Source organism: Molothrus ater, chromosome 1 (genome assembly GCF_012460135.2).
Source record: "Molothrus ater isolate BHLD 08-10-18 breed brown headed cowbird chromosome 1, BPBGC_Mater_1.1, whole genome shotgun sequence".
NCBI classification, from domain to species: domain Eukaryota; kingdom Metazoa; phylum Chordata; class Aves; order Passeriformes; family Icteridae; genus Molothrus; species Molothrus ater.
Genome location: NC_050478.2, coordinates 57979719 through 58001419, shown reverse-complemented (window position 1 = coordinate 58001419; position 21701 = coordinate 57979719). Strand labels below are relative to the sequence as shown.

At 37.5% G+C, this 21701-nt stretch overlaps 1 protein-coding gene across 2 annotated transcripts in view; it reads right to left on the bottom strand.

The window, feature by feature from the left end:
* Positions 1–3543: 3543 nt before the first annotated feature.
* The window catches only part of SLC12A7 (solute carrier family 12 member 7), a 79219-nt gene continuing 61061 nt past the window's right edge, over positions 3544–21701 (bottom strand). Inside the window, exons 19-25 of one of the 2 annotated variants that reach the window (XM_036406408.2) lie at positions 19299–19468; positions 19016–19147; positions 16737–16844; positions 10786–10902; positions 8449–8630; positions 4952–5085; positions 3544–4498 (exon numbers count right to left, since the gene is read on the bottom strand). In XM_036406408.2, coding sequence (XP_036262301.1) covers positions 4407–4498; positions 4952–5085; positions 8449–8630; positions 10786–10902; positions 16737–16844; positions 19016–19147; positions 19299–19468 — 935 coding nt within the window. In that variant the 3' untranslated portion in view covers positions 3544–4406. The remainder of the gene's footprint in view (positions 4499–4951; positions 5086–8448; positions 8631–10785; positions 10903–16736; positions 16845–19015; positions 19148–19298; positions 19469–21701) is intronic. The other variant, XM_036406410.2, reaches the window with a different exon arrangement.

The window sequence follows — 21701 nt, the reverse complement described above, 5'->3', positions numbered from 1 at the left end:
TTTGTGGCTAATGATCACCTGGCCAAGTACCAGATGGCCAGAGCCATCTTCCTGTCCACTGCCCCTGCCCTAGAGTAGGGGCCAGGCAAGGAACCTCCCCCCAAGTTTCGGCACTGTTCACACCACTCACAGGTTTGCCCGCTTGCTATACAAGTGAATGACGTAAAGCCTAAATTAATTTTGTCAGAATTTGCTCATTTAAATTGCGAGATACAGCTATTTTGTTATAGAAATAAGAATTTTTTTTCTATTTTATTATTTATAAGTAGTACTAAAAAATGAGTATCATTTTCATATTATGACTGTTATCAGTTGTAAGCTGTTTAATGCCTTTTTTTTTACTACTATTTAGCTAAAGATAAATGACAAAGCCAGCTGATTTACAAACTTCCACATACTGTTATATAGCTATTTATAAGACGTATTATTTTAAAGAAATTTTCTAACTGCTATTACTTAGAGGTTTTTAAAAGATATTAAAAAGACTCTTCCAGTTAAACCCTGGACCCTGGCCAAGTCCTGGCCTTAATTGTAGGGAAATATACCAATAAACCCAAGTGTTTTCTACACCAAAACTATACTCAAGTAATTTTGACTTACCAAATTTAGACCTATAATAGGTAAACCTCCTTTTGAAGTGAACTTGGAAATCTTACCCAGGAATGGTTTTCCAAGCTCTTACTTTAAAAGGAAGCTTGCCAATTACTACAAACTCTAAGTAACAGTACAATGTTTAAGAAATTGATAATGCATTGTTTCAAATCACCATTCTATTTTTCATGTACTACTAATTGTTTATATTATCTAATTTATTTTCACTTAGTACAAGTTTACTGTTTTTATTGTTTTGCTTTTATGTTGCCTTCATGTTCATAATGAGAAACACATGTTATTAAAAAACAAACAAAAAAAAAAATAGGGTGGAATATAGCTCCTCCAGAACTGTACACTAATATTTACACTAAAAATTTTGAAATCAAATCAAATCAAAATTGACCCCTTACCCTCCTGAAACACCCTCAGAACCCCAAGAATTAGAGCCCCTGGGTTTCTGTGAAATTGGATTTTTGTGTTAATTTTAAACACAGAGGAAGAAAAAATTCTAAAGCTTGGGATGTTTCTCCTTTTCACCTTGGATATAAGAATCAAAACTTTTGGTGCAATTGTACTTTTGGCAGACTTTCTAAATCCAGTAATGCGCCCCCCTGCGGCTGTCTTCAGAAATGTTTTTTAAGATCAAGCCTGAGCCTTTAGTGGTTAAGGTTTTTAGCTAAAAGATTCTTTTTAAGATGGGTATATGATGGTTTTTGATAATAATTGTATTAATCACGATACCTTGCTTGTTTCAATGAATGCAGAGATTTATTAATAAGGGCATTAAAGGAGTGGTTTTGGTTGAAAAGAGAAGAGGGAGATATTGGGACACATAAGACAGATGATGGACTTTAGACCTGGTTAGCATAAGATATTTGAAAATCAAGATGCCTTGGCAAGAACAAACAGCTTTGAAGATTGCAGTAAGATTAAATCAGACTCACTTATTGGAAAAGAAAATGACATCAAGACTTCTGCAAGCAAGAGATGTTGTAAAATGTATGTTTGTTTATGTGATGATTAACCCAAGCATTGTACTAAATCATTACTAGTCTTCCTAAAATAGTTATATAAGCAATGTAGTCCACAATAAATTTGGATTCTTTTGACCATCTCACAGTCTCCCCATCTCTCTCATCACTGCCGATAGTATCCATGATCTATGTTTACTGCTGTAAGTTAATGGATTCTTACCTCACTTCTTGACACATCTAAAGGTTGCAGGAGACAGATTTGCAGGTGAGAATAGGGGCAAAATTGTCCTGTAGCTCTGTCTTATGAGATCATTAGGAAATATAACAAACTACCACCAGAAAAAAGGCCTCAATGGCATTTTGCCCTGACTAGTCTTGCATGTGACTATCCCACCTATCCACCACTTTAAATCATAGTGTTTGATAACTCATAGCCTGTAATTCTTAATACTGTGAGCCTACAAGCAAATCTCAAAAAAATGAAGTCAGCATGTAAGTGTTTGCATGTCCTCCTCCATCACAGCACGGGTGGTCCCTGTAACACACAAGCCCATATAAGAGTCTCAGAAGCCCATCTTCCTCTGAAGTTCAATCTTCAAAAGCTTCCTGTCTAAGTTAATGTTTTGTACTTTCCAGCTTGAAGGTTTGTTCTCTACCACTTCCACAAGCTTCTCAAATGCCTTCTGGTATGCCCACAGAAACCTCTGTCAGTCTTGCCTTGCATCTAAGGGAACTCACAGAGCTTTTGGTAGGTCCCAGATGCCTCTGAAAGCCTTTCTCTAAACTAAATTTTTATAATTCCTTTTACTACAAGCTATCTGCAGTCATCTGTTGTCACATTGCAGCTGATCTGAAGCTGCCCCCTAAACTCAACTAACCTAGAAGAAAACAAGTCCCTGGATAAGGCACAGATAGGTTGGATTCAAACCCAAGCAAAGATCCCAGCCAACCCTATTCTAGCTTAGATGCTGATACACCACTGGCCAGAACCGGGCAGAGAGAGGTCATCCAATCAACTATCTGAGCCTGGGAAATCCCAAGTCCCTATTAAAGGGGCAGACATATTAAACTCATTGCTGTTTGCTGATGACCCACTGGTGTTGTGTCATGTTTCTGTCTCCGACCCACAACCCCACATACCAGTTCTATAAATGCCTGCTGATGGCCCGGCACCACAGCCCAAGGAGTGCCTTTTAATATGTCTCATGAAAAGCTTAGACCCATCTGGAGTGCAGTAGGGGCATCTGCTACAGTTTTTCTTCTCCTCACTGGCCTGAGAATGTTTTTTAATTCAACTGACATATTGTGCAAATCTAGAACCTTCACATGTCTCCTGATCTGTCCACAGGACCTCCATGTGTTTTCATTGTACCTAAAAGACCAAGGAGTGTTTTTGGTGTGCCCTGAAGGTACCTCTGAGTGCCTATGCATAAACCTATTCCTAACCAAAGGCATAGAGCTGCAGTCACACCAAGTGGTATGTGGGGACATTCTGGTGTGCAGCATGCCTTTCCAATTGCCTTTTGAAGTATCCCAGCAGTGCTTTTGACTCATCAGGAGTTCACTGGGCCGCTTGATAACCTTTTTGTTCCCTCTGTTCCTGTGCATCAAACTACAGGGACAGGCTTTGTCTTACATCACCTGAGTGTTATGATAAAAACACTGGCCTCGAGCCCAGCCAGGGACTTGGGCACTGCATCACTCTTGTTCTAGTCTGAGCAACAGACATCTTGATTGTATTATAAAGGAATTTAAAAAAAGAAAAAATAAAATAGATAAAATAGTGGCTTATATGTTTAAACAGACATATTCTTTTTAGAGCAGAACAATCTTCTGATACACTTTAGGTCTTAAACAACATTTACAAAAAAGACTGCCTAAAAAGGAACAGAATTGTAACAGGAGCAAAAGGTTTCTATTGAGCACCTAAACTAAACTACTCAATAATTTCAAATGAAAAACATTTAGGAGCTCGTTCAGTTCAGAAAAGCAGATTTTATTTCAAACAGCAGCACATACATACAACATTTTCAAAATATAAATATTTGAAAACAAGAGACTGCATTTCATTAACCACCTTGTGGTGGTTTATCAACTGTTGAATTATATTTGGAATCAGGTGGAGTTCCTGCACCATAGCTTTCCTGTAAGTTGGATGCTCTCACGTTTCATTACTGCATGCAAAATAATGGTAACTGCCAGTACCTCATAGAAAAGAACTCACACAGCTTATCTGTTTACTATCATCTGGAGGTTTCAGCTACCTAAGTATTTTAAATACAGAAATGTTATTTTTAACAGGTATGGCAAATAATGAACTTCTGGGAAACACTTAATGCACTTCATAAACAAATTTGACTGGCTGTATACCTCTGAAGGAAGGCTCCTGAACCACAACTAATTCCAAAAGAAGCAACATAGCAGCATTTTGGTAAGAAAAAAAGACAACCTTTTCTAAAACCCTTCCCTTTTATTTAGATGCAGAGCAAAGATTAAAATAATCAAAAATCACTGACATTTCTATATCTTCAAAAACACGATTGCAATTTTTTTTTGTTTTACTACAGCTTAAGAAGTGTCAGAATATGCTACATATAAATATCCTAAGCCATTCACCATTTATTAATTCACCATTTATTAATTTTCTACATAAATTTGCTTAAAATGCTATTTAAATAGAATATCTTCCTAGGAAAAAAAAACCCGTATCATCAGAAGATTCAGCTTGAAGCTAATTTTCAATGCACTAGAAGACAACAGAGCTGCTCAAATTATGGCAAAAACTTTGTTTTCCTATGGTGGGGGGTCTGTTGTGTTTGAAAAACACATGCAAACAGATTAAGAATAAATGGTGATCACTTCACGTCCACTGCCTCGGACTAGGAGAACTCTATCTAGACCTTCTGTCAGAACTTCCAGAAATTCCATGTCTGAAATATCATTTGGTCAAGGAATTTACTCAGAAGAGAAATAAAATACCTGGTAACCTCTCAAAAAGTCTGACATATAATGAAAAAATAAAGTTCAACAATTTCATCAGAGTATTTCTGTGTCACCCTTTACTGTCCTGTTACCTGGTTATTCAAGTGGAAGTTAAGCCTAACTTGGGGCACATTCCTAGTTTTGCCCTACTTATCTACAAAAAAAGACAAGAATAGGAAATTTTAAAATTATTTCAAAGTTAAGGAAATCCTTTATATCAATAAACCACCCCCCCAATCAAGATTTTCTGTCTTTTGTTTTTTAACTCTCTTTATGTCATTTTCTTATAGGCAGACTTATGCTTACCCTACTTAGTAATGGTTATCCCAACATGTGATGGCAGAATCACAAAAAGAAATTCTCAATTTCAAGAAATATGGAATCAATACAGTGGAGGATACAGTTTTCATCCCCTTTTCTGTTTTTAGGAGGTCCAGGCATATTCAGGAGGACTAGCTGAGCATGCTGTGATTTATTAAGCACTACTCCATTGAGCTTCACAGCAGTGTGCATTCTTCTCACATTTGACTGATTCCTAGCATGCAAAGAAACATTTTAAGTATTGTTATAACAAGTAATTGAATCATACAATATTTATTTGAAATTATAAGTATGTAAAACAAGGTATTTTCATGGATACTAGTATATGCACATATTCAAAATAAATAAAATGCAATCCTTTTGACAAGAATGTTTAACTCTGAAATTCAAGCAGTTCCAAGTAAATTGTCAAAATGCACAAATCTTCCAGTTGTCAATTATCTTTTACTAAGATGAATTCAAAATGGTTTCAATAGATATTACAGGTCAGACAAGAACCACTAAGAATCTTGTTTATTGACTTACATAAAAAAGTAACTGGATTTATACAAGAATTTCCAAACAATGAAATTACAGGAATGCAATGGAAAGATCACAATATTTATGTTGTACAGTAAAAGATTTTACTCATGCTCCTTTGGAAACATTACTAAATTCTACCAGCTGGTGAAGAAAATTCAGAAACACCATAGAATTTTGAAAAAATTGATAACTTCTTATGTTGTAACTGTATGGCAGTAAGCAGTGAAATGAAATTGAGCTTATCCCTTTACACTATCAACATTACCTAATATTTTCCTTGTTTCACCTACAAATATAATTGGTTTAGGTCTGTGCACAAGAAGAAAAAACTGACAGGGTTTTTAAAATGTCCTTATTTTAGTATCTTTTTGTATGGTTCAGTGGTTTTTCAGAACAAAAGAACAGTTTCCTTACAGTTCCTGAGAAACAGCTGTGTATAGAGTTAACCAAGGTTGGAAATGAGTAATATGCTACAGTGTGACAAAAATATTCAAACTCTACCTTAGTCCATTTATCTACAAAATCTGCTGCCTAAAAGTAGGGTTTGTATGTTTGGTTTTTCCCCCCAAATAAATAGTTTAAATTAATTTGGCCTGAAATTTTGTGGCCAATGGAAACCAGCCCTATCAATTAAATTGATTCCTCATACTCTGCTACCTCCTATCTTCCCCGCTATAAGAGAATGATATTTCTAAAACTGAGTTTATCAGTCTCTCCCGGGGGATTTTCTATCATGGTGGCCAGCTATTCTAAGAACCAATTGTACAAAAACTATATATGGAACAAAGGAAAGCTTGAAGTTCCATTTTTTGGAAGCAGAATTGCATTTTGAGAAGACTAAAAAGAACTATGAAGAGAGACAAGATTGTCTAACTGAGAAGCATAAATATTGAAACTGAAACATTGTTAAACTAAAAATAAAAAGCAGGGTGTAACTTTGTGACAGAGTGGGCAAAAATTCAGCACTGAAATAAAGGCTCATGGGTGTGTAAAATGTGAACTGAGGCTAACATCACTTATCCTTCAAGCACTGGTAGAACTGAAATCATACACAGTAGACAAAATAAACTTCCAAAATTTTTATAAGAAGCTCAATTTGTTAAGCAGATAAAATTTAGAAAATTCTGAACTCTGAAAAAAAGCATAGCAGTCAAGTGATATACTATATCAAGAGATATAGTATTCCATTTTTGTGTGCTGTCATACCCAAAGTATGTCTAAACTTATGTTATTTCTACACATGCATGGGTTGGTAGAAGGCAGGCAAGAACTGACTTTTGATGAAACATGAAAGTTCCCTTTGTGAACAAATATTCCCTACTGTCCAAGTAGTTATAGAACAATGGGAGCTTATTTTTCCAGAAAAAAAATCATTTTTAATGTAGTTAATTAAAACACTAAATATTAAGCTGGTGCAGAGAAGTACTGTCAAGCTTTATATTCTTACAGAAACTATAACACAGGTTTTCTGACTTACCTTGAATAGAAAGTTGATCATATTTAAGAGAATATTAAAAAGTCACAATGATATTTTTTCAGTGACGTGCTAAATCGGAGTGTATTAAACAAGGAACAAAAAAATACATGCATTGCAAATTACAATTTAGAAGCATGCACAAAATGTACAAGATCACAAGTACCAGAGAACCCAGCCTATGTTGTTTAGGTGAAGTGAAATTTAGACTTACAGATTTTCCCATTCTCTATGTGAAAGGGAAGCAAATGCATTGAAAAAAAAATTATGCCATCAGGTAAAGTCAACAATGTTATTATTACTATTATTATTATTATTATTATTATTATTATTATCATTATTATTATTGCCATTTAAAAGTCAACAATATTAATATACTGTACAGGCACACCGAGTTTGAACTGTAATTTCTGACCAACTATATATAGCAATCTTCAAATAATAATATCTGAAATCAGTGTTTTGCACAATTCTAAAGTAGTAATAGGAAATGTTTCAAAGATATAAATTTTAAAAACCCCTAATAATTAGAGTATAATGCTGCCTAGGACAATGCTTTAGAGAGCATGAGCACAATAATTTTTGGAATGTGCAGAAGGCAAGCTGTTTCTAAAGAGCTCAAAGCAAATCCAAGACTCAGGACTTAGGACTTTAAGGTATTAATTTTAAATACGCTGTCTAACTGCATTGCCTACAAGTCCTAGATTTAAGATGTGTTTCATTTAGATATTAAGATTTCCCTTGACATCCACAGTTTTGGTTTGGTCATGTGCAGAAAATAATTTAAGCTATGTTTCTAAGTGCAGTTTTCTTGCAGAACTAAGAAAAGATGCATGTGCGGAAACAAACAAGCTGATTTCCCTCTGTCATTGTTTTTGTGTGTACTACATTGGTTTGACACAGGGAGTAGCTCTTATCTATTTAAGAAAAAGACATAAAAGAATATTTAAACAGGAAATACTTAATATAGCAAAACACTTATATTTACAAAAGTTTTCTATTTCTTTAATTTACAGGATGAGGGCTGAATGTCCATTAAAACAAACAAACAAACAAACAAACAAACAAACAAACAAACCCATCCCACTCCCATCTCTTCCCAAGAAAACACCCCCCATGCCCAAAATCATGCACCTAAAATCAAAAACACAAGCTAAATGTCTTGAAAGGCTATCTGCCTCTTTGGAATTCCCTCTAATACCAAACAAAATAAAAATACAGGGACATATACACTAATTTTTCACCCACAGGAAGAAATAAAAAGTTATAATTAAGCTTTTTAACACATATGCTTTCTGGTACAATCCAGAAGTTGAGTTAACAGCTTAAACGCTGTCATATTTAAACTTCACTCACAACATTCTTGAGAATGACTCTTTACAGTCATTCCGCCCAAGTCTATGTTATTTTTATAAGGATGTCATTTAAGTTCATGGAAAGCTCATTTTTGTATCCAATTTTAAATAAAGCAGAATCTCTTAAAAAGCAAAACCCAGATAAAACAACAAACTAGAAGCACCCCCCCCCCAGTAAAATACACATAATGAAATAAAAAGCTTCAAGTACCATATGCATACTCACGGCTTCATGTTGAAAATATCTTTAAAGCCAGACACATTGGAATCCTTGTTTTTATGCTTTTCTGCTACAAACTTTTCTTTAGTCCAGGTCATTTGCACTTTCTCTGGCACAGCAACAGCTACACTTGCTTCAACTGCTGGAGCAGACCGTGGGGCAGTGTTTTTATCATGGATCAGCTGAGCCTGGCCACAAAACAAATAATTGCCCCAAAATTCAGCCAAAATCAGCATTTGTAAATTACATGTTATTACAGTTTTGAAAAGGAGTTTCACAGCGGTAGAACCAAAGAAGCTGAAGAAAAAGGCACCTTTACTTTGTGAACAAATATGAGACTATTGTGACTTCAGCATGAAGTGAAATTGCTTGTAAAAATGTTCATATTTTATTTATATTTGCAAGACTATATCTTATGTGGAATGTTACTTTTGTAATGAACTAAAGTGAGGTTGAATTCCACCAGAGAGTACTTTATTAACATCAAGGTGTTTTGCCAATGAAAAACTTTAAAGCCAGTATTATAATTGTTCACAAGTTACATTGTTTTCTCAGATACTGTTGAAAACGTTGTCCATTTCACATGCCTTTAGCTGAACTACAACTATGAATCTCTGATGCCAGTACGGGACTGGCTGATTTGAAGTCTAGTTATAAATTTAGATGATTTATGCCTACAAGAGCATTTTACATAACAAATCTAACCAATCTAGCCATGAAGGGGTCTTCTCTTCCCTTTTAACAGTAAAAACTCTAATCAATTTCAAGAACAAAAAAAGTACATATGCATGTGGGAAGAATATTGTGTTTTCTATTTTCCACTCTCCTTGCTTCTTTGGAGGAAAAGAAGATTAAATATCTAAAACATTATTTACTTACTTCCCTCATAATACTTTGTCCATAGGCTTCTCTGTTTCCATCAAATACAACACAAATACAGTACCTTAGACTCTAAAAATTATAAGTGAATTGATAATTGGGGACAGGATTCTTTTTGTGCTTTGAAATTTTCTATTTTGGACGTGGTATTTATCCTGTGATTGTTTGTTTGTTTGCTTTTTGTTTAAGATATTTAACAGTTCTGAAAGCTATTCAGAGACTTGTTAAATCATCATTAAAACAGGAGTTGAAGCTCCTGTTCCATTTGGGAATCTAATTATTCACATGTTAGACATAGTCATGGTTCTTCCACATACCTGGTAATTAAGAATTTCATGCAGGTCAATAAAAACCATAAATAAAATCCAAGGAGATGAGAATTTTACTTTCATTCTCAGAAAAGCAATTCCTCTAGTGGTTCACAAACTATAATTGCAGGTGGTTTTAAATGCCTTTGAGCTTCAGTATATTCCATAAATTATTTCCTATCCCTATCCTTCAGGATTCCCAAATTCTGGAGTTCAGTTGTGAGGTTCACATAAATATCTCTTAGTATGATGGTCTTCCTACATTCACAGATGATTAAATGATGAGTCAAGACTACAAATCAGAAGTTACTGTGAATACAGTTTTATCATGAGAATCAAAAAAGCTAACAAATACATGCCAATATTGTAAATACCATGCAGCAGTATCCAATGTACTAAAATTTCAAAGGAACAACTGTAAGATGAGTTCAGTACAACTATGCTTCAATGGAAGAAAATTTGCCATTTTTAGAAAGACCGTGAGACCAAGAGAAATTCTGGACCTATAATACATGTTTATAAAAATGCAAACACAACAAAAGCACATTCTTGTTAGTGCTATTTTGGTACTAAATTCAATTAATGAAACACAACAGCTTGTTCTCTCACTCCATGATGAAAGGGAAATACAAAGTTATACAGCACTTCTACAAACTAGGCTACACATTTTACACATGAGCAACACTTCAAGTGCACACCAAACTCATTGATTACACCATTTAATTTCCTTTCAATGTCACCCCACAGAACACAGTAATGACATATATGGGTTAATAATAGCTTGCAAATAAAAATGGCTTGCGTTCCTTAAAAGATGTAGTATATCAGTACAGTCTCCGAGAATCTTCAGTACTTCAATAGAGGAACTATAAAGGAAGTCAATGAAAGCACTAAATATGTTTATTAATGTAATACCCTGCTTCTGGCTCTTAAGAAAACAGGCAGTCACAGAAATGTGTTTCTTTTATGGAAAATAAGTGTGAGAAAGAGAATATAGCTCCTGTCAGAGAAGCATCATCTAAAGACAAGAAATACAAGGTAACATAATTAATTTAGAGAAAATTGTAGTTAATGTGTAGTTCAGTTTGCAATAGTGGTACTTGAAGTCTTGCAATGGAAAATATGTCTAGTCATAGCCAGCACTATGTCGAGCTACCTCTTCCTCTTGATAATCATTAGTCAGCAGCGCCTGAGCATCTTGGACAATGGACAATGGACTGGAGTAGCTATTTCTTCTAATTGAGCCTCGAGACTCATCTGTGATGCTCTGAATCTGGGACAAAAAGGTTACCAATGACAAAAAAAAAGTCTACAGAAAAAAACAGATATCATATTATTCTTCATTTTAATAGATGAAATGTGGTATCAGCTCAAAAGGCTCTTTTTCACAAAATTCACAGAATGACTAGGTTGGAAGAGACCTCAACTAAACCATGGCATCAAGTGCCATATCCAGCCTTTTTTTAAACACATCCAGGGATGGTGACTCCACCACCTATGAGGGCAGACCATTCCAGAACTTTATCACTCTTCCCATGAAAAACTTTTTCCTAATATCCAACCTCTATTTCCCTTAATGCAGCTTGAGACTGTGTCCTCTTGTTCTGTCCACCAGTGTCCACCAGTTGCTGCCTGGTGAAAGTTACCAACCCCCGCCTGACTACAACCACCTTTCAGGAAGTTGAGAGTGGTAAGGTCACCTCTGAGTCTCCTTTTCTCCAGGCTAAACAACTCCAGCTCCCTCAGTTGTTCCTCATAGGGCTTGTGTTCCAAGCCCCTCACCAGCCTCGTTGCCCTCCTCTGGATGCGCTCAAGCATCTCAATGTTCTTCCTTAACTGAGGGCCCAGAACTGGGCATAGTACTCAAGATGTGGCTTCACTAGTGCCAAGTACAGGGGAAAAATGACCTCCCTGGTCCTGCTGGCCACACTATTCCTGATACAGGCCAGGATGCTGCTGGCCTTCTTGGCCACCAGGGCATACTGCTGGCTCATGTTCAGCCGGCTGTTGACCAGTACCCCAAAGTCCCTTTTCACCTGGGCACTGTCTAGCCACACCATCCCCAGCCTACAAGATGGCAGGGAGTTATTAACAGGGGCCAAAATGCAGGACTCAGCACTTGGATTTAATAAACTTCATCCTATTGGACTTTGCCCATCCATTCAACCATCCCAAGTCTCTGCAGAGCCCTCCTACCTTCCAACAGACCAACACATGATCCTAGCTTAGTGTCGTCTGCAAATTTACCAATGGAAGACTCAATCTCCTCATCCGTGTCATCAATAAAGATATTGAACAGAACTGGTCCCAGCACAGACCCTCAAGGGGCACCACTAGTGACTGGTCACCAGTTGGATGCAGCACCATTCACCACCCCTCTGGGCCCAGCCATCCAGCCATCCATGCGTAACCCAGCAAAGAGTGCTCCTGTCCAAGCTGTGGGCTGCCAGCTTTTCCGGGAATATGCTGTGGGAGACAGGGTCAAAGGCCTTGCTGAAATCCAGCTACACAACATCAACAGCCTTTCCTGCATCCACCAGGTGGGTCACTTGATCATAAAAGGAGATCAGGTTGGTCAAACTGACCTACCCCTCCTAAACCCATGCTGGCTGGGTCTGATACCGTGGCCATGCTGTAAGTTCAGTGTGATGAGACTCAGTATAAACTGTTCTATAACCTTGCCGGGTACTGAGGTCAGGCTAACCAGCCTATAATTAACAGGCTCCTCCTTTCCACCCTTTTAATGAATGGGAGTCACACTGGCCAGCTTCCAGTAATCTGGAATCTTGCCAGTGAGCCAGGACTGCTGGTAAATGATGGAGAGTGGCTTTGCAAGCTCATCTGCCAGCTCCCTCATCACCCTAGGATGGATCCCATCTGGTCCCATGGATTTATGAATATCCAAGTGTCTCAGAAGTTCTCTGATTGCCTCCTCCTGGATAACATTTTTAAATCTTTAGCAGTTAGTTATGAAGTCCCTTTACAGACATTTGTGAAAACAGGAAGCCAATTGAGTCCTTCCATCTCTATGGGAAGCTCAAATATTCACTTGTTTTTGAGGGCCACATCCTTTCATATATGTATATATTCAGGTGAAATTTTTCACTCAATTACAGTCAAAAGCATGAAAAAACTAAAAGCATATGAGAAAGCTGCTTTTCAACTGTAAAAACCTAAAAACCTAAAAATCCAATTATTCACAAACAGTGAAACAGTAATCAGTCAAGGGGTCAGCTGGAAATGTATTTAGGATAATTCAATACTGTAGATGAGTTGAGGGGTGAGCTGGGTATATATCTGGAATAGTAGAAGACTGCATATTTTAGTTAAGATTTTAAAATTAGTTAAGAAGCTAAGTTAGTAATATAGGTGGCAAGAATCGAGTACCTTAGTTAAAAAGTAGCAAATACATTAGGAAAGAGAAGCTAGGAGTGACAGGGATAGATGTAGCATTTGTGAAGGAGCAGAGACCATAGAAATACCTTGCCTTAAGAATAATCAAATAGTTAGGAAAGGCTTGGACCATGACCAGCAGATCAAAACAGAGAGCAGGAATCTGCAACTCCTTGCACATGTATTTGGAAATGATTCCACATGTGTCCAGTGTGCTGCAATAAATACCCTTCTTTTCAACTTTAATTAGTTGAATAGTCATCTGTCCGTGCATCACTCACCTGCATGCACCCAAATTTCTGCCAATCTTACCTAACAGCACAACCCAAGACAATTTGTTGGTGCAAAGTATTATTACCTTCTCACAGGTCCAATTAACACTGCTTTGCCCAAGAGTCCTTAGTGAGAATTAACCAGAGAAAGAAGCCAACAACCACCAAAAATGGAAGCAAGAAAGGGAATGAGGCTCTACATTTTCCTTCCCCTTTGTAGCACTATTGACTAAGTCAAATAAATAGATATTTACCAGTTATACCTAAGTTGCCTATGTTATGCTTTGCAGGCACTTATTATATTTATATCCAAATAGAAACAAATTGAGCAAGTTTTCAAAAAAAGTAAACAAAAATCTGATGAGTGCTCAATCCCCAGTTCTACAAGAAAACCCAGAGGCAAGATCAAATCAATTCTGTTTTTAAAAAGTGACAGGAGAAGGGAGGATGAGGGTGATTGCTCAGGGGTAAAAGCATGCTTATGACTAAAACAGCAAATAAACACTGTACAAAACCATAGTCTCCACTTCGGGAAGGTCTGAGCCTCATTTGAAGGCATGCAAGCACAAAAGTGAAGTTAAAGTACTAATCTTGATGGTAACAGGAAACCAACCTACACTCACTTTTCAAAACTGGAATATCAGGTTATATTTGAAGGCCTGGAGACAGATATTTAAATGAAAAGCAATGCTAATTTGAACTAGTGATACTAATAAAAGAAATGTTTTGGACATCAGCAAAAAATTGAAAAGAATGGCTCAGCTAATTAAAAAAAAAATGATTAGGGTAAGAATGGGCCAGGCACTCTGAGTGCATATACTAATCTTGTAGCTCCAGAAGAAGTGAAGACATAAATAAACTGTTGTGGTTCAAATTTATTTTATTGATTCCTTGTTAAGTGGTTCATTCTGTTGTACCCCCATGTTCTCCCCAAGCTGGTTTACCCCTGGTTTTACCCTCCCTCAAAGCTGTCCCTCGTGCCATTCCCTGCCCCTTGTTCCAGCTCTTTCCCTGCCTGTCAAGGCATCCCAGCCCTTGATTCCTAAACCTTCTCTGCCACTTAAACCTCGGGCCAATCCCTGTCTGCAACACCCCTTTGGAATTCCCCTACTACTGGAAGCCCCATTGGCCCATGTGACCCATCCTCTCCACCCTCCTACCCCAGTTGGCCCCAGACACTTGATGTAATCCCCTCATTCCTCCCCTGAGTATTCCCTATTGGTTAGCTGTTTGTATCCACCTCCTGACTTGCATCTGAACAAAACCCCTTGCACAATAGAAGTGGAGGCTTTTTGTCCTGCTCTTTTCATCTGGAATAAACTGTTCCTTGTGGAGCCTTCTCCTTTCTCCTCTGCCTGGTCCCTGTCATGGCTTGTGTCTGGCATCTTAGAGCAAGTGGCTCTAAAGGTTCTGCCTCTGGTAAATCTCCATACCGAGGCAGTTCCCCACTCCTGGCGTTGCACCGGAGTTCTAAGAGTTAGCCTGGGTTCTGGCGGTCACTTCAATAAATCAAATTTTCTTATGAAAATACAAAATAACAAGGTAGATTTAGATATTCTAATCAGAAACAATCAATGGATATGACTTTTATTTTTGGACAAGGCAGTAAGTATAGAGGTTCCTGGAATTACCAAGGGTTTTACTTCAGACCCTGAAATAAATTCAGTGGTGTTTTGAATGTTCAGATTTTACCCTGCCTGATAAGAAGGAAGAAACTGATGCTATAATGGTGATAGTAAAGTTCAGATAAAAGTGAGTAATAAAGAAAATTATATGGAGGGAATAGAAAGAAATAAAAACTTCCAAACAAACAATATTCTGAAGTATAGTTCAGATTCCCACCAGCTCAGAGCTGAGAAGAAATTCTTTCATCTCTCTGCAATTTATGTGCTATAGAATACAGAGCAATAGCTTCCACTAATCATGTGGAAGTTAAATCCTTCAAAATCTACAACAGATAAACTACTCAAACTCCACTGGAAAAATACTACTGTTTAGAAAAGAAACAATAAGGCTGAATAAGTTGTACAGAAAAGTTTGGGTTTTTTACTGGAAGGATGTTAGGCAGGCTCAAATTGAAAGAAAACTACCATGACATGGATAAGAAAGATGTTTTACAGCAATAAACTGTTAACAATAGCAGGCATCTTTAGGAACCTTTAAAAAATCATGTGAGATGGAAAAATTAATAGAGAGAAGAGGACAAATAAAAGGAAAAAACCATAAAAACCCCAAACTGCTCGGACTTGTATGATTAACACCACAAAAGACAAGCCATAAGAAAAAAAATCTAGCTGTTATACAATTGAGCAATTAAAGACAGTAGAGTCCTCGTTTGCTATGGGATGGAAATCATTTATGTGATGGCAAAGCCAGAGCATTCACTATCTTCTACATCACTAAAAAGTCTTGATAATACTGAAGAGTTAGCAGAATAGATGAGGGGGTAGAAGCACAAACCAAAAGGAAATGACTTGTAAGTTACAAATATTCATAAAATTACAGCTGAATGAAGCTTGTTGGTACAATATACAAAATAGTAAGGATAGGGGAGCAACAAAACCAGCATTTCCATCTTCATATTAGAGGATTATAGTTTGTTGGGCTAATTTTGGTTCCAAAAAATAAAAGGAGTTAATTCATAAAACATGCAAACTAATGCAGAAACTAAAACATAGTGCGATTTGAACAAATGTCTATTATATTGTGTAATATGGTGTATTTGTAAGTCATATGATGAGTGGCTGAAGGAGGTAGGGTTCTCTAGAATGGAGAAAAGGAGGCTCAGGAAGGACTCTCTCACTCTATTCAACTACATGGAAGACAGTTGTAGTGAGGTGGGGATTGGTCTCTTTTCCCCAGTAACAAGTGACAAGAGGAAATAGCCTTAAGTAGTACCAGAGGACGTTTAGATTGGACATTAGGAAAAATTTCTTCATGGATAGGATTATCAAGCGTTTGAATGGGCTGTCCAGGGAGGTGGCTGAAGTTGAGTCCCTGGAGGTATTTAAACAAGAGGGACATGGTTTAGTTGTGGATTTGGCAGCGTTAGGTTAGTGGTCAGACTTGACGTAAAGGTCTTTTTCAATGTAAATGATTGTATGATCCTAAAACCAAATCACAATCAAAGATAATCAGTCCAGTTGCATAATCATGAATCTTAGCTACTGATGTCAAGTTTGGAAAGGCTTTTAATGTATTCCACACTGATGCTCAAATGTTTTGCTAATCAACACTTGCACTCAACAAAAACAGGAAAACTCTTAAAATCTGTTTAAATAATTTTTTCCCCCCACATAACTTTAATCTTGCAAGTAAAACTGGTTGTAGAGAAATGTAGTTATGAAAGTTTTTGACTAGCTAGAAACTGATTAGAAGCTACAGCCATTAGATCATACTTTGAGATTTTTCACAGAACATCCTGTCAAGTTGAAGATCCTACCTCCCTTTCTCTTTCATTCTTTGATAGCTGCATCTGTTTTAGCATCTGAGATCGCTGTTCCATCATAAGTGTCTTCTCATATGTGAACGCAGAAATATCGTTTTCAAACTGCAAAAGAAATTGGAATTAGTAACACCAGAAGAAAAGTACTACTTACAAGGACAACATTTAGATAGTGTATCTCTCATACCTGTATTCATTTGGTGGATGTATTCATTAGAGTAATCCTAAGCATATAATTGATCAATCACTTCTGTCCTCATTCTTAAAGCTTACTCTTCAAACAGCAATTTCATACAGTGAACTATCCTACTGTAACAATATTATTGTGATTTTATCTAAATTTTAGGTACTTGGAACAGACTTTCCACTAACTATTCTGTTCCAACTAGGCTGCAGAAATGAGAGTTGAAAGCACTTACTTAAACTGGGTATGCATTGCTGCCACCTGAGCATGTGTGGACACTTGTTTCTTTAAAAACTGTAACTAACTGTTAGGCACAAATAACACATTATGCTTTGATCAGAGAGAAATGATCATAAACAAAGCCATTTCTTGCCATAGCAAGAAATTCTGGCATACATTGTCATATTGGCTGAAAACTAAAATACAAGATAAAAATCTATACCAGTCACCTGTATTGTCACTGACTTGTAACATATCTCTTATCCTCTGGAAGATTCTCAGAATTAAATATTACCCACAGAAGAAAAGAATAAATTGTATTTCTGTAGTTGTTTAATCCCAGCCAGCAACCAAGGCCCATGCAGACTCTAACTCCCCCACAAGTGGATTTGGGAGAGAATCAGAAGGATAAAAGCTAGAGAACTCATGGGTTGAAATAAAGACTGTTAATTAGGAAAAGCAAAAATTGTGCATTCAAGCAAGAAAAACAAGGAATTAATTCACTGCCTCCCATGGGCAGGTCTCCATCATGCATAATAGTTACCTGAGAAGACAAACAGCATCGCTCCCAACATTCCCCCCTTCTTCCCTCTTCTCCCCAACTTATATCCTGAGCATGATATCATATGGTCTGGAATAGCCCTTTGGTCAGTTTGGGACCTGTCCCAACTGTGTCTCCTCCCAAACTCCCCCAACTTCCTTGCTGGCCTGGCAGTACAAAAACCAGAAAAGATCTTGGTTCTGTGCAAGCTCTGCTTCACAATAACAACAACATCCCAATATTATCAATCCTGTGCTCAGCACATACCCAAAACACAGCCCCATACCAGCCACCATGAAGAAAATTAATTCTACCCCAGCTTAAACAAGCACAACTTTCTATATTGCCCTCTTCTCAAAATTCAACCAAGGCTGAGCTATTTCATGACACTCTATGTTCTTTCAACTGTACATGCCACAGCATTTGAGACTTTCATATTTAGTACTCTAAGCAAAGAACACTCAATTTTTTCACAAGTAGTTTTTTTCCTAAGTAATTAAAACAATTCTTAAAATAGTTTTATGATTAATTAGCATGATTTTTTAATAAGTTCTGGTGATTCTATAAATGAGTGGTAAGAAGTTAGAAGTTTTCAACCAGTTTACTCATTTTCATCTCACTTCAGAATGAGTAAAAGTTTTGGTTGTTTTTTTTTTTTCCTACGAGTCTTACTTTGAACATTATGCTAGTTGCCTTTTAGTGCTGGAAATTACATATTTAGTTTCCAAAAAAAGTGGGCCAAGACAGACATAGCTTTTGTCCTTTCGCCTAAACAGTTTATGACCCATATTTTAAAAAGGAAAAAAGTTACCAAATTCATTTTGTTACTACCTTGACTTGTGAAACTGTAGGTCCTGCTTTCAGTACTGGCTGAGGTTGGAGATGCCAAGAACAACTCTCATTTGAGCCTAGGGATTCCTTATTCTAGAGAGGTATTCTTAACAGCAGTTGGAGACATAGACAAGTCCATCCTGTCTCATACCATATGTCCTAGCTTATTAGATTAAGCACATTTAGCCTTCCATTTCACTGCTTGCTAAAAATTCAAGCTTTTCCTTCTGAGTGAACCAGCTGTGTGGACTAGTAGTCATAAATAAAGTAAGAATTAACACATAAAATATCTCAAAGTCTACTTGAAAAACCCATTAAACTCACCACCACATACAGCAGTATTGTAACATGGTAAGATAATGATGCTTAACTTCTTGGTTTTCATGGGACTACAATTTTTTAATTTCTATATTGGCGCTAATAGCTCTTTATTTGAAAAAAGCTAAACCTGTTTTCCCAAGTTCAGTCCCAGTTGCACCCTAAAAATATATAATTACAAACCATTTCAACAACTTCCACTTGAGCATTTAGTCTAAGGTGGTATAAGAACATCTGAAGATCCTTCTTCATTTGAATGCTATTATCATCCATTTGAGCAACGGTGAAGATACGCATTTTACATTTTCTCCAAACCTACCAAAAAGATACATAAATAACAGTTTGTAACACTGTGATTGCTATTACTATGCATAATTTGAACAAGGTGAAGGAGTATTTAATTAGACATGCTTAGAACCATTTAGTGCTAGAAAATTAAATCCCAGCCATTTTCTGTTGTCCTTGCCTTGTGCTGTCGAAGGAGGAAAGGCAGCAACATCAGCATACCACCATCATGAACAATCCACCACACATCTATATTTCCTTCAGTAAAACGTTCTTGATTTGTTGGAAATAAGTCAATGTTTTTAGCCACCAAAAGTGCTTGTTGAGCTGAAGTTGTTTCTCGTACAGTATCTGTAAGGGAAAACAAGACATTTAATCAAGGACTCCTAGCTTTCATACACAAATTTTGCTTTTGTTTTAAATGCAAAAGATTAAACCCTCCCAGATTCTGCTGAGGCAAAAGAGGAATATTCCAGGTGTCTTGGCGAAAGAGGAATATCCTGGGTGTCTTGGTTGCAGCTGGGACAAGGCTAATTGTTGCAATAGCAAAGAGGGGTGTGGCTAGGACCCAGAGGTTACTCTACACTACTTAATGTCGTTGCTGAAAGCGGGGGGGAGTATCTTCCAAAGAGAAGGGGTTCCTTCTGGTCCAATAAGCATGGTGCTGATTCTGAGCTGGAGGGAGTGGTTGGGTGGCACAACCTCTAAGACAGAGGGAGAGGTTGAGCTGCGATCAGATGGAGCTTCATGGTGAGCATTTTTGCATATGCATCATTCTCTCTTTTTGTTATTAACATTGTTGCTGTTTCCAATAAATGGTTCTCAACCTGTGATCTTTACCTTTTGTGCCTCTAATTTTCCTCTCAAACCAGGCTCAGGGGAAAAGGAAAAGTGAGTGAGCAGCAGCATGATTTGGAGTGCGTCAGTGAGAACACTAAATTAGGGAGTATGACTCCTAAGCCACAACAATCTTGATTTGGTGTCTGAGGTGAGGTACAATGGGTTGAGATAACAACAGACTGCCCAGAGCAGGTCGGAAACAAATTTGATCTAGGCATTTTTTGGTTTAGGTATGGAGCCACTGGTCGCAATGTTGCTTGGTCTGTTCAAGTGGGAGTGGTACCTAATCCTGTATATATTCCTGTATGTGCTCCTCATTATATTTTTCAGAGTAGGAAGAGGGATCGGTATTTCTTTGCTGATATACTGAGGGATGTCAGTTTATGACATGGTAACATCAAAGACAATGACAATCATTTGGGATATATATTGACTGTTGCTCTCCTACTCTTACCTCAGGTACTACCTTTGCATATTTACTAACCATACATACTCTGCGGCAGGAATGGGAGAGGATAATTTTCCCCAGCTTTTCATCCCCTTTTCCTGGCCTTTTGTACCTCCTTAAGCCTGTTATATTCAGAGAATTCTGAATTCCATTTGGATGTTAAGGAAATCATATTCTTTGTGCTAAGTCTGTCAGGTCTCCTCAGTCTACACTATGTTTAGAGTGACAGAGTTTTCTTAGGAGTTTGCTCAGACATCTGTCCGAAGGGTGTATAATCATGAGTATCAAGGCAAGTGGGAGAAAATGCGCCAGATTTTGAAGGATTATTCTGCTCCAGTGGTTTGGAACTTCATTCCTGAACAACTACAGGACCATGGTAAAGTAACAGAATACTTGACAGAAGAATGCTGTGGCAATTCCAGAGAGGTGTGAAGTTTTGCAACATGCTGGGCCTTGGCTACTATTTATTGGACACTCCACAATACTAGACAGCAGTCTCAGGGGGAAGAGGAGAAAAGCAGACTGACAGGCACTGTGGCCACTCAAACTGCAGCTGAACCAGAGGAACAACCTGTGCCAGTAGCAGTCACTCCTTTATAGAAAAAAAATCAAAGCCAAAAGTAGTTCACTTAGTGAAGGATGAAAAGGAAGGAGAGATCTCACATCACGAGGAACAGACAGGGCCAGAGATAATCACTCAACCCCTGTCTCCAGGTGAGCTGTGAGATGTGCAAAAAAAATTTCAGCCACCAGTCGGGTGAGCCCCTATTGACTTAGCTGCTCTGATGCTGGGATATTGCTGCCTGTAATATGAAACTAGATGGTAGTGAAGAGATCCCTGACCTCGGATGTCAGCATTGGCAAGGGGATTGGGAAGAAAACAGAAACTCTTACCCTCTGGAGTCAAGTCCTGCCAAGCATGAAGGAAAGGTATTTTCTCAAGGATGACCTAGTACTGCACCCATGCAGGTGGAACACCATGGAGAAAGGTAACCAGTACATGAGAGAATTAGCTGTGCTGAAGGTAATCTATGGGGATTCAAATAACAAACAGTCCTCTGTAGATCCAGATGAGGTCCATTGTACACAATCCACATGGGAGAAATTTGTACAGCGTGTGCCATCATTGTGTGCCAACTCATTGGGACTGATATCAATGAAAGGAGAACAAACAATGCTTCAGACATATATCTGATTACAACAATATGAAGATCATCTTTTTCCCTCCCTAATGACCTATGCCTTGGCAGTCCAAGACTGCAGGCAGATCAAGCTCAAGCAAGTTAGAAAGGAGCT